The 16,683-nt window shown below is 27.4% G+C and overlaps 1 protein-coding gene across 8 annotated transcripts in view; it reads right to left on the bottom strand.

The window, feature by feature from the left end:
- Window positions 1–12,680, bottom strand: part of LOC127289290 (putative uncharacterized protein DDB_G0282133) — a 41,443-nt gene extending 28,763 nt beyond the window's left edge. For 5 of the 8 annotated variants that reach the window (XM_051317131.1, XM_051317132.1, XM_051317136.1 and 2 more), the window contains exons 1-4: window positions 12,480–12,680; window positions 12,016–12,213; window positions 7,655–7,953; window positions 5,382–5,619 (exon numbers count right to left, since the gene is read on the bottom strand). In XM_051317131.1, coding sequence (XP_051173088.1) covers window positions 5,382–5,619; window positions 7,655–7,953; window positions 12,016–12,084 — 606 coding nt within the window. In that variant the 5' untranslated portion in view covers window positions 12,085–12,213; window positions 12,480–12,680. The remainder of the gene's footprint in view (window positions 1–5,381; window positions 5,620–7,654; window positions 7,954–12,015; window positions 12,214–12,479) is intronic. The other 3 variants (XM_051317133.1, XM_051317137.1, XM_051317138.1) reach the window with 3 other exon arrangements.
- Between the last annotated feature and the right edge of the window lie 4,003 nt (window positions 12,681–16,683).

Here is a 16,683-nt window from a genome sequence, read left to right as displayed (position 1 = left end):
AATAAGAAATCAAGAATTAAAACTAATTATAATAGTTAATGAATTTATTGCCATTACGGGTCTATCATAATTTTCTCTTTAATTGAAATTTGTCTGTTCTTAATCTTTAGAGGTTGATATTTCAAAAAATATAATCTCTTAATCTGAATTAGCCTTCAAATCTTTAACATTTCTGCTGCTAAAAATAGTATAGCGACAGTCTGTAAATTTTGCTTTTTTTGGTCGGTAAGGCATAATTTTTGTTTATCCTGCAAATAGTGCTCGAAAAGTAAACAATGTCGGAACACACAAGAATTGAAAAATTAAATAGTGTAAATTTCGCTGCTTGGCCATACCAAATGAAAATGATGTTTATGGAAGTTGATTTATGGTCAGTTATCAAATCAGGTGAAGATGAATTTGCGTAAGGCGCGACCCAGAATGTCAGAAAGACGTAAGATCTCTCACGTCAAGGAAATACACATGCAGAGATCGCTCTTACAATTATACGCACCAAAAGATAGTAAATTTCGTACTGTGAATTTATGCTAATTCTCCACTTACCGAGTTCCTTCGCTTTTCAGTTACGTTTTTAGATATATAGATATATTAGATATTAGATATATATAGTAAAGGAACCGTTAGTGTAAAAATGAATTCCGTTAATTCCATATCTGTGATCAATTTCGAAGCGAAAAATACTTTCTTAGTGCTAAAAATTAATTAGGGTATTTTGTTAGTGAAACAAACCACACAGTATAATATCTTGCTGTAAGCTTTCCTTGAGTTTAAACCTAAGATTAGTTAGCTTACAGAGTAAACTTCAGGTGAGCTGTAATTGTCCTATCTACCGTAAGCTGCAGTGTAAAATTGTAGTCAGCTTACAGTTAAGCTTACTATAACCTTACTGTATACAGAAGGTTTAGGGGAAGCTTACAGTAAAGTTATAGCAAGCTTAAATGTAAGCTGACTACAATCTTACACTGCAGCTTACGGTAGATAGGACATTTACAGCTCACCTTAACCTGAAGATTATTCCGTAAGCTAAAGAATCTTAGGTTTAAACTCAAGGGAGTTAAGTGGGAACTTATTAATAATAACAAAGAGGGTTTGTTTAACGAAAGTTGTTGCTTTATATACACTGAAAAAAATTCCTAACACCCGTATACCAGGAATTGACTGATTTGCCTAGTTACGAGAGAAAGCCACTAGGCAATCTTGGTCAAAGTTTATTTCGACAATTAGTCAGAGTGACTAGGAAACATTATCAAAATAACCAGGTATCTTAGTTATATTGGCTAGAATTACTAAATAAACTTTAGCAAAATTGGCTATACATACATGTCATTTTAACCAAAAATCTTAGTTATTATAACTCGGAAACAAGGGGTCAATTCTACTAAATCGACTTTGACAATATTAATTAAGCTACATAACTGAATCGACTAGGATTCTTGATTACTCTGACTAGATTTAAAGTTGCTATGGTTAATAGTTATAATTGCGAAGCAAATTTTTTTCAATGTAAAGGGTGTGCATATTTAACGGTTAAAATCTTTGGTAAAAAACAAGCAAAAAGTTTCGGTACACTTTTTGAAAATATGAAAATTTGTTCTGGTTATTAAAAAAGTAAAAAACAGTTTTTGCATTGTTTTAGCAAGTGGTGGGGGAGCCATATTCGTGGAATGAAAGTTGCACATTTTGAAAAAGTACATAGGAGCTTTTTGCTTGATTTTGGCATAGATTTCAACCTTTATATGAGAGAGAGTGAAAAAATTATGAGAGGGTGATATTAAAAAATTGTTGAGTGAGAGTAGGATTGAAAAATTTTTAAGTGAGGGTGAGAGTGAAAATTTTTTGAGGAAGAGTAATTTTTTTCTAATCTCACTCTCACTCAAAATTTTAAATCTCACCCTCACTCAAAAATTTTTTACACTCACTCTCACTCAATTTTTCCCATTCATTCTCAATTATAATTTTTTTACTCTCATTCAAATTTTTCTCTCTCATTCTCATTCATAATTTTTTCACTGTTACTCTCACATTCACACAATAAACATTTTATGAGTGAGTGTGAGATTGAAAAATTTTTGAGTGAGGGTGATAAATTTTTAAGTGAGAGTGAGAGTTACGTGAACGCACCCCTTAATAACAAAGATGGAAATATTTTAATAATAACAAAAGAAAAAATCGTATTTCAGGGTGTCTAACAAGGATTAAGAAAAAAATTCCCTGTCTTTCCCTGACCGTTAGACACCCTGTATTTGTAATTAACACTGAGCAGGCAAAAGTAAGTATTAAGTAGTGCAAAAAGAAACGAAATCACAATCGCTTGACTTATAGCATTAAAAGATGATGCACGTGAGTAAACACAAAATCTTATAAATGAAAAATACTGATTCAGTCATATGATTAAATTTGGAGGAAAGTTTACTAACGACAAGTGATTCCTGTCTTGATGGAAATAAGAATAATTACTATTTTAGAACTCGTTCATTCAGATCTTATGGGTTTTGTAGACATTCAAAGCTGAGGAAAGAAGAGGTACATGCTCTGCATAATTGATAAGGCAAACAGATACGTTTTCGTGAGATTTTTTAAGTACAAGGGTGCTGCATTGAGGGAATTCAAAAAATGGAAAATAGAAATCGAAAACCAATCTGGGAAAAATCTAAAAAGTCCGTACTGATAACGGCCTTGAATTTTGTGTGAAGAATTTAAAAAGGGTTTTGTAAATCATCAGGAATCCAACACGAAAAAACAATTATATATACGCCTCTGCCAAATGGCATTACTGAACTATGTAACAGAACATTGTTATATTTAGTGAGTTCACAAATACAGAAAAGTAATCTCCCTAAAAACGCGTGGGCAGAGCTGACGTACGTACATGGTCGAGACTATCGAGTTTGCATGCTAGAAATTCAAATAGTTTAAGAATCACGTAATTATATCTTTAAAGAACATTCCAAACCAAGCCAGTGCAAGAACATGAAGATATAGCTGTTCCTGTGTAAAAACCTCGCGGAAGAAAAAAAAGGATTTGTCAGAACCTCAACCGGAACCTGTTGACACTTTGATCTTTAGATGCAGAAAATCACAACGCGAATATTCAATCATTTACAGTTCGAAGAGAGGATAATGATTAACCTTTAACATATCACGACACAGTAAGTTCCAGTGAAGCAAAAGAATGGATTTGCAGCAATGAATGACGAAAAAGAATCTTTAGATGCTCACAAATCGTGGAATCTCACAAAGATCTTCATGAATTTCATCGTAATCGACTGCTATGCAGAATCGTTTAATCACGATGATTGATTGTTCGAAATGATCACCGTAAAAGATGTTTCCGAAGGGAAGATTGTTGTCTTTTTACCGTTCACATTTTGGCATCATTGCTCTAGTGGTGCATTAGAGGAAATATCTTTATGTTTATAGTTTTTCCTTTAATATAAATGAAAAATCCCTGTTCTAAATTTCAAAATCACTATAAAGTCTTCAGTAACCAGATTTATGTTTCTTAAATTATCAGCCCTCTTTTAAGCTTTTAAACATACAGATTTAAAAATGTCTAGAATATTCAATATTTGCTACATTTCACAGTGGGCCAGGAGACCCCGTTTTGTGGCCAAAAGTCAATTTTAGAAATTGGTAAAACAAATTATACCGTTTTTAACCAGTAATAGCTACAGTAGTTGCTCTGAAAATTTTATAGTCTTAGGACAATTCATTCTCAATCTACACTTGCCTTAAGTTACAAAATCAATTCAGATTTTTATTCCTCCCATTCGAAATTTATGTTATTTATTTTATCATTATTATGAAGAATCTAATCTATCTTTTTTTTGCACATTTATTTATGTTTAAGAATAAAAATAATAATAGAAGTTATTTTATTGTCAATTTGTGAAGTACTACAAAGTTTTTTTCATAAAATCATGAATTTTTCAATTTCGTAGTAATACTGAAAGTAAACTTCCCGTAACTCCGTTATTTTTTTAATCGCCTTTGGTTAAAACTTTTTTATTGATCCTAAACTAAAAGAAAAATCCGCCCACTTTTGCGCGAATTCAAATTATGCTCTCATATATGTATCGGGTAAAATTCCTGTAGCATACTAAGTGAAAAAAATTGATCGAATCGAGCTGTAACTTGCACATAGTTTAGTCCTATGGGTGAGTACTTTAACCACGAAGAATTATTAAATTTTTTCAAAAACAGTAAGAGAGCGAGAGGGTGGAATTTTTTTTGAAAAATTTAAACAGTGAATTTATGAAGTATTATAACTTTTAAACAGAAAGATCAAACAAAAAATTGACCTACATGTTTAATTGCAACTTTTAAACTGTCACTTTCTCGTGGTAAACCATGGAAACTACTATTAATGTAGGCTAACTGCAGATAAAACAAACATAAATAAAAAGTTTCTTATTATAATCATTATCACTAATACCGGATTTGTAATCAGTAACCGCGAAAATGGTTGATGATGGTTTTCAAGTAGATCCGATGAATTTTTGAAAAATCCGTTTGCCATATTGGACCCCAAATGACAAGTTTTAAGTGGATCCGATAAATTTTTAATAAACTCGTCCGCCATATTGGGTTTTTAAAAATTAATAACGGATTCGTAAGCAGCGACCTCAAAAACCCCCGAGTAATAAGTTTAAGGCCATTTGAAATATAAATTGACTTTTGGCCACGAAACCGGGTCTCCTGGCCCACTGTGCATTTAAGGATAAAACGAGGTGTAAAAAAGGAGTCAAGAGGCTTAAAAGATGTTTTAAAATCAGTTTTTTTACAATTTCTCGAAAAATAAAATTGGATTATTTTTCATATAGTTATTTTTCAATTACCCTGTAGAAGCTGCAAATATTGATTTTTAAAGCATTGCAATTAAATATAAAATGAAAATTTTTAATTTTGTCAATTGTCAGCTCTTTTCAGTCTCAAACCATGCAGATATTTTCAAATCTGAATGGTTTGAAGGCTTAAAATAGGATCTAAATTTCGACTCGGGAATTGTTGAACAAAATAATTTTGTAATTTACAAATATGCAAAACGTTTTACAAATTATAGAACACAAATTATTCATATACGTAGGGAAGATTAGGGTAAAACTGAAATGCTTCATTATTATAAAAATAGCAATGTTATTCTTGTTGAACAATATCCGAATATTTAAGATAATCTACAGACATCCTAAGGATAACCGGAATGTAGGATATCCACAGGATGTCCTAGGGATATCCTGATGACATCCTAGAGATATCAAAATTTCCGGATACGAATAGGACGTCCATAGGATATCCTAAAATATCCATTACTGTTACAAAATAAACTTAATATTTTAGAAAGCGAGCACGTTAAGGAGCTGACATGCTACAGATCTACAAACCTTATGATGATCGTCAATGTATAGTACCGTGGAATTTTCACAACATTGGACTATATAGGGCGTTTGAATTATAGTGCAAAATTCGCCATTCTCTACAATTTGTTCTCCAATGCAAACGTCTAAATTCACTAAAGCCTGCATAAAATCCTTTACATTGGAGTGTTCAACATAACGTGACGTTCTAGATTTTTTCATTCTTTCCCTAAATCCATCGAAAGTTAATTTGCAATTTGGTAAACTGAAATGTTTTTTAAATAAAAAATTACTACATTTTTTATAAATTATAATAATGAATAAATTATTAAAAAATTAATAAATCTTTTTAATAATAATTAAAAAATAAATAATAATCAAAAGAAGAGAGAGCGGATTTACTTAAGGTGACAAAATGAAATGAAATGAAAAAATGAAATATGAAATTTCAAAAATTGCGGGACATAGGAAAGGGGAGTGCCGAAAATCTAGAAAATTTGCGTGACGTGATATGTGAACGTCCTCTTTGGAGAATAGAATTATAGGTTGTGTTTTGAAATTTTTAAGTGAAAATACACAACAGAGGATCAACTCTTAATATAAACGAATGATATTAAATTTTTATCACATCAAAAATATTTAATGAAAACTGATTTTAATTTCACAAAAAAACAAAAATTAACTTTTAATTAAGGTAAAAATTTAATACACCTAACTTGTGATTCAATTGCTTCTAAGGTCCCATTCTTCATATCGTGTCACACATTTTAATTAACATAAAAAATTTTACATTTTTACGGAACATATTTCTTCTAAAATTTTTAAATAGAAAAAAAGAAAAATACACCTAAAAAATATTCTTATATTAATAGGAAAATTTTTCTTTAAAAAGTCCTCTTAAATCAAGAATATTACTCTTGATCGTCGAGTATTTTCCTCTTATTTTAAGAGGAATATTCTTAAACTAAGAATAATCCTCTTAAAATAAAAGGAATCCTTTTGTGACATATACTGTAGGAAAATATGCATTGAAATAAGAGGAATCCTCTTAAAACGAGAATATTTTTTTTTGTATTTTTGAGTATATTTTGTAAAACTAGTAACATATAATTTCTTTATAAAGTTTTATGTATAGTTATATAGTAACTAGTTACTAAATTTATTATTCACAAGGGGAGACTGGATACAGTTAAAAAAATTTTAGCAAATCTTTTACATTGATTACACAAAAAAATTACTAAGACATATTAGAATAGGTTAAATAACAAAAACGATAATATTGAGACAAATGGATTTTAATAAAATTTCCAGTTACTACTGTAATCATTAATAAAAATTTTAACTCTGACTCCACATACTATTGATTCTATTACTTCAGAGAATGACTGACGGCCAATTTTGTTTTATCGTATTATTTTGTAAATTGTTCTTTATTTTTTATTATTTACGTAGCAATCAGACAGCAATCGCACTTTTCTATAGAATTTAATGAAATTTAAAAACTTAACAGTTAATAACAAGATCTACATATTTTTAAAATTTCTTTAAATTTAACGTTTCTGGAACGAGATATACCTACATGTTAAAAATTTGATAATTTATCATGGTTAATTAGTCTATACAGATTGCATAAACAAGTAACATTTATTTCAGTAGATTCTAAATTTTTCTATATATTTTTTAAAAAAACTTGTCCATTATAAATAAACATTTGAAGAATTTAATGAAAAAAGAATTAACAATATTTATTGTTTCTTTTAAAAGACATAAGATTTAAAAAATTTTTAATTTTAAAGTAAATGCATCGTAAGATTAGGAAAAATACTACTAATACATGGACATGTACCTGTCTTTCAAGAGGCTAACGATGTATTCAATACATTAATTCATCAAAAATTGTGTTAATCATAGTGAACGACAAATGGAATAAAGCACATATCAATTGAACATTTTAATGCAATTTTAACATTTTAATACCTTGTTAAAAAACTTTAAACTATATGTGAATAATCAAAGCATTTTTTAAAAATAAATGCCCGTAGAATTTATATTTTAAATGATAATTTTTTTAAATAAAAAAGTTTGTTAATAATTTAAAAAAAAAAAAAGTGAGATTATTTGTTGTTCTGGCCACAAAAACAATGTGTTGATTCCATTTGGATAATTAACCATGTTAGAAAAATATTATTTGTCTCAAATGTACCATATGAATAAACTGTACCCAGTCTCCTTTAATGATTTATTTGAAACTAAGTTAACAACTAATCATCTATAATTAATAATATAATTTAGAAGAATACCGTTGACTAACTAATTGTAGTATCTTAGGGAAACTTAAATCTGTTTCTTTGCACAAACGAGAAATAGCGTTCTCCGCTTTGTTCAGCGCAAGATGATCTATAGCGCGTTTATCATTTTTATTGCAAATATGCTTATCTATTTCTGTATATTTATCTTCGGACCTATATACTTTGGCATAGCATGGATCTTTTCGATATGCGCAATAAAATGTATCTTCACAATCCGTTGGTTGATAATATAAATAGCTATTGAAGACACATTTTACGGAATTAGGTTTCTTTCCTTGAAGAAAATACATCTGTTTTAAAAATGTACGAAAATTTATTAAATTATTCTTTATTTATTCTCTCTGCCCACAACAGGGTTTCAGACTTTTAAAACATACATCACAATCTTTAAGGGAGGAAACTCGTGTAAATGTAAATTTTTTAAGATTTTTTTACAAAAAAGTGGTAAAGTTTATTGAATTAGCTATGTATAATAATTATAGTTATAGACGTTTAAATTTTTACATGAGTTTACCCCCTTAAACTACAATAGAAACCACTTTTTAACTCAACTTTTTGAACTTCCATGAAGTCGGCGTCGACGCTCAGCGTCTAAAATTATTTTTCACGGGACCAAGAATATGAAATTATTTTTAAAAAGGTTTTGGGTCCATATAATACCTTGAAAAGTATTTCTTAAGTCATTATTTAGTTACCCAGTCGAAAATCCTACGCTATGTTAAGCTGAACAAAAAGTTGTTTTGAAGTATTGAGATAACCATTAGAGAATTGTGAGACAGTAGATAACTAGCTATAGAAAACTTTCAGGAAGCCTGTTATGGCCGATTTTTCGCTTTTACGGAAAGCTTGAAAATAACAAATTTTGTACGTTTTAAACAAAGCATTCAAGTAGCTTTGACAGAGTTATCAAAGAGTTGCAGGATTTTGCATATATAAAAAGAAAGCGTTCGGGTGGCGAAAATTAAATGAAGCGTCATGGATGTTTCAGGAAACAGCGGAAAAATGACAATGATCAAAAATTAAATTTAACCTTTCTTTCCATCTTTATTTATCTCGTAAAAATATTGTTGTCAACCAAAATTTGTAAATAAAAATACGCTGTTAAATTCATTTTCATAAATTATGAAATTCTAAAAGAATAAAGAATATATTATTTATAAAAAATATTAATAAATATCAAGTATAAAAATAATAATGTTTTTTTTAAATATTAAATATTTTGTCTTTTTTTTAAGAAATTGTATTCATTATTCAATATAAAAAGTTTTCACCGTGTTCGTATTCCTAACCCCAAATTTTGCTCAAGTTATATATAATTTTTTTCGTATATAATTTAAGTGTTTAAAAATAAACGTTTTCTTTGAAAAATAATTTTTATATAATATATAAAGAATAATTATTAATTGTATAAAACGGATTTACAAATTACTATATAGAATTTTTATGATTTTTCGATATAGTTTAATTTAATGAAATTATTCTAGTTTTCAGAAAGTGTAAAAAAGGTAATTAAATTACATATTAATTTGCAACTTGTGAAAAGCAAATAGAATTGCTTTCTTACACATTAAACCAGGCATTAGGAAAGCATTCACCAAGCAAACTGGTAGACCTTTTGCTAGAAGCTGTCCACAGATATTCAACAAGCTGTAGAAAAAGCTTCCCGTTAAGAAGTCAGAAAGCAAATATCACAGAATTTTAGGTCTAATGTATAAATAGTTGCCATGAAGCTTTTGAAACCTTCATAACAGTTACCTGAAGGCCATGTGAACCCTTCAGGGAAACTTACGATTTTCGACTGGGTAGACCAAAAATCTTTTTTAAAAAAATAATTTAACATTTTTGGTCCTGTGAAAAAAAATTTCGGCGCTGAGCATCGACGCCAACTTCATGAAGATCTTTTTGAACATTTTTTTTCATTTAATTATAATAAATAAGAAATAAAGCTTAAAAATTAATAAAAAGTTCAAAATTCTAAAAATAAAAAGATTTGTTATAGGTATTCCAAAAAATTTTAAATTGAATTTTTCTTTGAAAAAACCTAATATTGGCTATATTTGAGTGAGTTAAAAAAAATAATTACATTTTATTCATTTTTTTTAAATTGTTGCACATTTATAAAAAATAATTTATAAAAAAATGTTTTAATTCAAATATTATTTTATTATTATTGATTAATTTTTTGAAATTAGAAATGTTTTCTTTAAATTCAATAAAATTAAGAATAAGCTATTTGTGACGCGCTCAGGGGAAAGGTACCTAAGAAGCAAAAAATTGTAAGTTATGTTTGTGATTTTTAAAGTAAAAATACACAAAGGGAATCAACTCTCAATATAAATTATTGGTGTTTAAATCTTCATAACATTAAAAATATTTAATAAAAACTGATTTTACTTTACATAATAAAAAAAATAATCTTTTAATTAAGGTAAAATTACGACAAACAGAACCTTAAAATGATTTGCTTCTTAGGTACCTTTCCTCGGAGCGCGTCACATTTACAATTTAAAAAGTAATAATTTAAGGTGAGTCACAACCTTTATTTTGAGCAACTTAAATTTAAATTATTAAACGAGGTTATATTTTTTTCTTGCATCATTTGGGTCCAGAAAACATATTAAGGTGATCAAAAAAAGAAAATTTTAATTTTTGACCATTTTAGAATTTTTATTTTTTGAAAAAAATATTTTTGAAAATCCATGCGATAAATTTTGAAGAATCAGTAAAAAAAGTGTGGAAAAAATTTGACGTTGAAAAATACTTAAAATTCTGAAAAAAGATACATATTTAATAAGAGAGTGCAATGATATTTTAACTCATATTTTTCTTTCTTTTTTAGAAAAAAATAAAATTTTTGAAAAGCCATGAAAGAGATTCTTAAGAATCATTAAAAAAAGCTTGGAAAAAAATTGGCGATGAAAAATAGTCAAAATTGAGAAAGAAGATAGATATTTAAAATATTAATTTTTTTTTTAAATTAATTTCTAAAATGGTCAAAATATAAAATTTTATTGTTTTGACCATCCTGTATGGATTTAGGACCCAAATGATGGAAGGAAAAAAATATATCTTCCTACGATCATTAAAATGTAAATTAAAATGATTCAAAATGAAGGTTGAAACTCTTTTTAAAGTATTTACAATGAAAAAAATTAGAAATTTGACTAATTTCAAATATTAGAAAAAAAAAAAAATAAAAAGTTTTGACAATTTAAATAAATTTTTAATTTACGACAATTAAAATTTAATTTAATGTCGATAAATTAGTCATTTAAAACCTACAGTATTTAAAAAAAATAAAAATATTTGTTATATTCCAAAAACTTTTAAATTAATTTTTTTAAGATAACAAAACAATGGTTAGGTATATTTGATTGAGGTTAAAAAAATAATTGCATTATTGATTTTTTTTGCACACTTATTTAATTACATTTATAATTCAAATATTACTTTATTATTAATTATGTTTTTAAAATAAGAAATGTTTTTTAAAATTCCATAATACTAAGAATTGTTTACAATTACACAAAGTAAAAACTTAAAGTATCTAAAATAAAAAGAAATTTAATTTTACGAGTTTTAAAAATTAGAAAAAATGATATCAAATTTTGACAATATAAAAAATTTTAAATTTAAGAAAAGTATAAATTAAATTAATTTTAATAAATTATAAATTTAAAGCCTACGAAATGTAAGAAATTTAAACATTAATTTAAATTTAATAAATTAAAGAAATTTAAAAATTAATTTAAATTTAATAAATTAAAGAAATTTAAAAATTAATTTAAATTTAATAAATTAAAGAAATTTAAAAATTAATTTAAATTTAATAAATTAAAGAAATTTAAAAATTAATTTAAATTTAATAAATTAAAGAAATTAAAAAAAATTCAAAACTCGAAAAAAAAGATTTTTTATATTCCAAAAACTTTTGAATTAAATTATTTTTTGAAAAAACATAACATTGATTATAATCGATTGAGGTTAAAATATTATTGAATTATTAATTTTTTTATATTTTTGCACATTTATATATTACTTTTTTGATTTAACTGCTATTATTGTATTATATTTTTTAATTTCAATTTTTTGTTTTTGTTGCATAGCTTTTGTATAAATATTATTTACTAAAATAAATAAATAAAAGCAAAGAAATAATTTACATTATATATACATATTAATATTATTTAAGCAAATATAATTTATTACTAATAAAAAAGTATGTATTATAATAAAATAACTGTACATTTATATTTTGAAAAATTACTGAAGTGTAAAAAATGTAAAATGAAAAAAATAAAAATGTTGCCTGCTTATGAATTTTTAAATATAAGTATAATCATAATTTTTACCTTATCTTTTATGGCAGGATCTTGACTGCATTCATTGTCCAAAATATCTTTAATTAAATCATTCATCATAATTGAAAAAACCACGTTTCGTTGTCATTAATTAAAAATGTATATCACAATACAAAATTGTCTTGAAAAGCTGACATTTATACTTCGTTTACTGTGAAACTGCTTCATTGAATTTTGTTTTCGCATTCTCTTGTTATAGTTGATAAAAGAAACAATCAAATTTAAGGTGCAATTTCATGAACAATTAAAAATATAAATAACTGATGTAATTAATTTTCATTAAAAATAATAAAAATAAAGACACCTTAATAATTAAAAAAAAATTTATATTTATTTTCTTTACACTTACAAATATAACATTATAACAAGTTTAATTATTATTGACCTTCAACACATTTATTTAATAAATTTATTAGTTAATTAATTAAAATATTAAATTATATATTTTAAAATACCTTAAATATCGTTTTCATATTATTAATTTATTAGGGTTGTTATGATTGTTTACAAACAAAATTCTAGGACTTAAATTTCTGTTAAACACTATCATCATCGAAAGATGACATTTGTAAACAAACAGGGTTGGGAAGCAAAAGCCCAAAATTATGTTCATCCGAAGCAGAGTCGGGAAGGATTAAAATTAAGGCGCTTCTACAACTTGTATCTGTACTTGCTTTACATTTGCTACTGCATGTGCGCATGCGCATGAATTGTTTAGTTACCGAAAATTAAATTAATTAATAAATTACAAATTAATTAAATATAATTAATTAGTGAGTCTATTATACATTAAATTAATTAATTGATTACGTATTAATGATATTTAATGAATTAGTAATTCATTATTTAATTTAATATTCGATATCTGGAAATTGATGTGCGCGCTCACATGTAAGACAGTGATTAAATGCAAAGCAAATGCAGATACAAGTACCGATGCAAGTTGTTGTAAAGGCGGTTCTAGAATAGGTGCAAAAGCCAAGTACAAGTCCAAGTGACAATCTCATGAGTGAGAAAGAGATAGGTAGTCTTTCTTTCTCTTTTGCACTCATGAGATTGGCACTTAAACATTATTATACGTATTATACGTATAATACTGTAGAAAACCAGGTTGTCGACATTGTAGCCGCATCAATGGCAGCATAACCTCTTTTTCTTATTTACTTTCTTGTCTAGTTTTGGTAAATAAGTATTAATTAATAAATAAAATATTTAAATATTGGTCAATTGACAACTTTCAGTTGAGTTAAATAATATTATCTTATTTACAATAATTCCGTAAAAAATTTTAACATTTTAAATGTGCTTCCGTTCTCAATTTAGAAGAGATATACTAATGTAATTTAAATTTTATCAAAGCATCGATAATTAATTTTTGCCAATATCAGAACTTTTGGAATTTCGAAACAAGCATAATTTAGCATTAGTATGTCATACGTCCACATTTACGTTATTTAAGATGCAAATTCATAGGACATCAGTTGCTGAAACAACGCATGAGATAGAAAAGGACAAAAAAAATGTATGTCCTTTTCTATCTCATGTGTTGCTTCCATCAACTGATGTCCTATGAAAATGAACCCTTATGGAGCGGTCACACCTCGCCTGCAGGAGCAGTTGCCAATGGCAACCGTGTAAGAGTAAGAGAGATGGAAAATCTTCTATCTCTCTTACTGTTACACGGTTGCCTCCTGCAGCCGAGGTGTGACCGCTCCATTAGGGTGAAGTCCCATGTGAGCATAAGAGTAAAACTGAAAGCAGGAAAACATGATTACAAGATATTCTTCTCACTCTCATGTTTCTCTGCTTTTCGCTTACGTTTACGCACCTATGGGAGTGCACCCTAATGGTTCTATTGGAGACACATTATAAAAGCAATGAAATATGTTCTTCTCTTTCGTTCTCATGCTTTCCGCTTTTACGTCAGCATGGGACGGCGCCTTAAGGCGCTTGTACACCTCACAAATTCTAAGTATACTCGGAATTTGTCAAAAGTTATACTAATTTTGATTGGCCTTGCTCATGGAGAATTTTCAAAAGAAAGGAAAATTTCGAAATTCTCTATGAGCAAATCCAATCAAAGTTAGTGAAACTTCTGACAAATTCCGAGGAAGAATTTGTAAGGTGTACAAGCGCCTTTAAAAACAAATTTTACGTAGATAAAGGCCAATGTACAACTTACAAATCCGTGAGCTTGTACGTACAAGCTCTTTCATGCTGACTCTACATTGACTGCGCAAACGTGTACGTGAACGTGCTGAAGTCACAATGTGAAGTCGGTTCTACAATGGGCACGTTTGTACGTGAACGTGTACGTTCCGTGCTAACGTCACTCATTTGCAGAACATTGTGACGTCAGCACGGAACGTACACGTTCGCGTACAAACGTGCCCATTGTAGAACCGACTTTATTCAAATGGGTGACGTCAGCACGTTCACGTTCACGTACACGTTTACGCAGCCAATGTAGAGTCAGCATTAAGTCGGTTCTACAATAAGCGCGTCGGACGTGGACGTGCTGACGTCACAATGTTATTCAAATGGGTGACGTCAGCACGATCGCGTCCACGTCCGATGCGCTTATTGTAGAACCAACTTTATTTTACCTGTGTGCATCGACTTCTATGGACCAAAGCATAATGAAAATCGTAAGACGTTAGACGTAAACTTTACATGAGAGAGAACACATATCACTGACTTTTTCACTCTCACTATTTTTGGTTTTTTGTAAAAAAAATTTTTAATTAATTTTTAGCTAATTAAAAAAAATTCTTGATTAATTTATATTTTAATTATTAAGGTACCAAAAAAAAATTTGTTTAATCTGGAGAACAGGGGTACATGAAAAAATGTAAAAAAAATTATCAATTAATTTAAGTATTAAAAAAGGGAGAAAATAGCAAATTAAATAAAAAAAAATTTAAGATTATTTTTTTTTACTTTTCAAGGTACCAAAAAAATTCGTTTAACCTTAAAAAAAGGGATACATGAATAAATTTAAAAAAACTCTCAATCAATTTCTAGAACTAAAAATAGGTTAAAAATAGTTAATTTAAAAAAAAAAAATTCTAGATTAATTTCTTTTTAACTTTTAAGGTACCAAAAAATTCGTATAACATTGTAAAAAGGGGTACATGAATAAATGTAAAAAAAAATTCTAGATTATTTTCTTTTTAATTTCTGGGTACCAAAAAAATTCGTTTAAACTGAGGAAAAGGGGTAGATGAATAAATGTAAAAAAACTCTCAATTAATTTCTAAAATTAAATATAGGTTAAATAAAAATAGCTAATCTAATAAAAAAAATTTTAGATTAATTTATTTTTAATTTTTAGGATACCGATAAAAATTCTTTTAATCTGAGTAAAAGGGGGACATGAATAAATGTAAAAAAAATTATTAATTTATTTCTAGAGTTACATATAGGTTAAAAGTAGCTCGTCGATTGAGGGCAGAAACACACCAATTCAGGCGAATGTTGAGAAACATGACAATCTAAAAAATATTAGGGAAACCTGCCATTCCAGTGAAGATTTCAAAAACATGCCATTTCAGATGTCAAATTTTTGTTGATTGTTTTAAGTTGGTAATACTTTCTTGAGAATGTTATATTATAGTTAACAAAATTTTATTCTTGAAATCAATATTAAAAATTAAGAAAAGTACAATTATTAATAATAAAATTATTAAAGGTTCTACCGACTTAACCATCAATATTCAGCAAAATATTAATTATTTTGACTCATCAATTTTTCGTTTACAGTGTTACCAACCTAAAACAATCAACAAAAATTTGACATCTGAGATGGCATGTTTTTGAAATCTTCACTGGAATGGCAGGTTTCCCTAATATTTTTTAGATTGTCATGTTTCTCAACATTCACCTGAATTGGCGTGTTTCTGCCCTCAATCGACGAGCTAATCTAATAAAAAAAATATAGATTAATTTCTTTTTAATTTTTACTGCACCAAAAAAATTCATTCAACCCTGTATAAAGGGGTACATGAATAAATGTGAAATAAATTCTCAATTAATTTTAAATTTAATTAATTTAATTAATAATTGCATAAAATTTGGGGTAAATGGAGACAGCATAATTTCTAAGAAAGTTTTAAGAAAAAAGATTCCTAAGTATATTACTGTATTAAGGGATGAAAAAAATTAAAATATTTATAGTACATATATAATAGTTAAACCAATTAAAATTTTTTTATTTTTTTTTTATTTCAGTATTTTGTCTCGCATTTGAAAAGAAACAGACTTAAAAATCATACCAAATTTTTTTCTTATTCCTTATGACTCCCATAACAAAAATCAAAAATTGAAGTGAATTTCTGTTATAGGAGTCATAAAGAATAAGAAAAAAATTTGGTATGATTTTTAAGTCTGTTTTTTTTCAAATGCGAGACAAAATACTGAAATAAAAAAAAAAAAATTCGATTGGTTCAACTATTATATATCTACTACAAATTTTTTTCAACTTTTTTCATCCCTTAACCCAAGCAGCACGGTAAATTCCCTGAATATCCCTTGAGTACCACAGTGGAATATTCTCATGATCTTCTAGGAAAATCAAAATGTCCGCATCATGGGAATATTCCACAGTGACATTTAGGGTATATTCCAGTGACATTAAAGGGATATTCAGGTGATATTGAG

Source organism: Leptopilina boulardi, unplaced genomic scaffold (assembly GCF_019393585.1).
Source record: "Leptopilina boulardi isolate dan_hultmark-lab unplaced genomic scaffold, ZJU_Lbou_2.1 LbouV2_403, whole genome shotgun sequence".
NCBI lineage: Eukaryota > Metazoa > Arthropoda > Insecta > Hymenoptera > Figitidae > Leptopilina > Leptopilina boulardi.
This window is presented reverse-complemented; position numbering and strand designations above follow the sequence as displayed.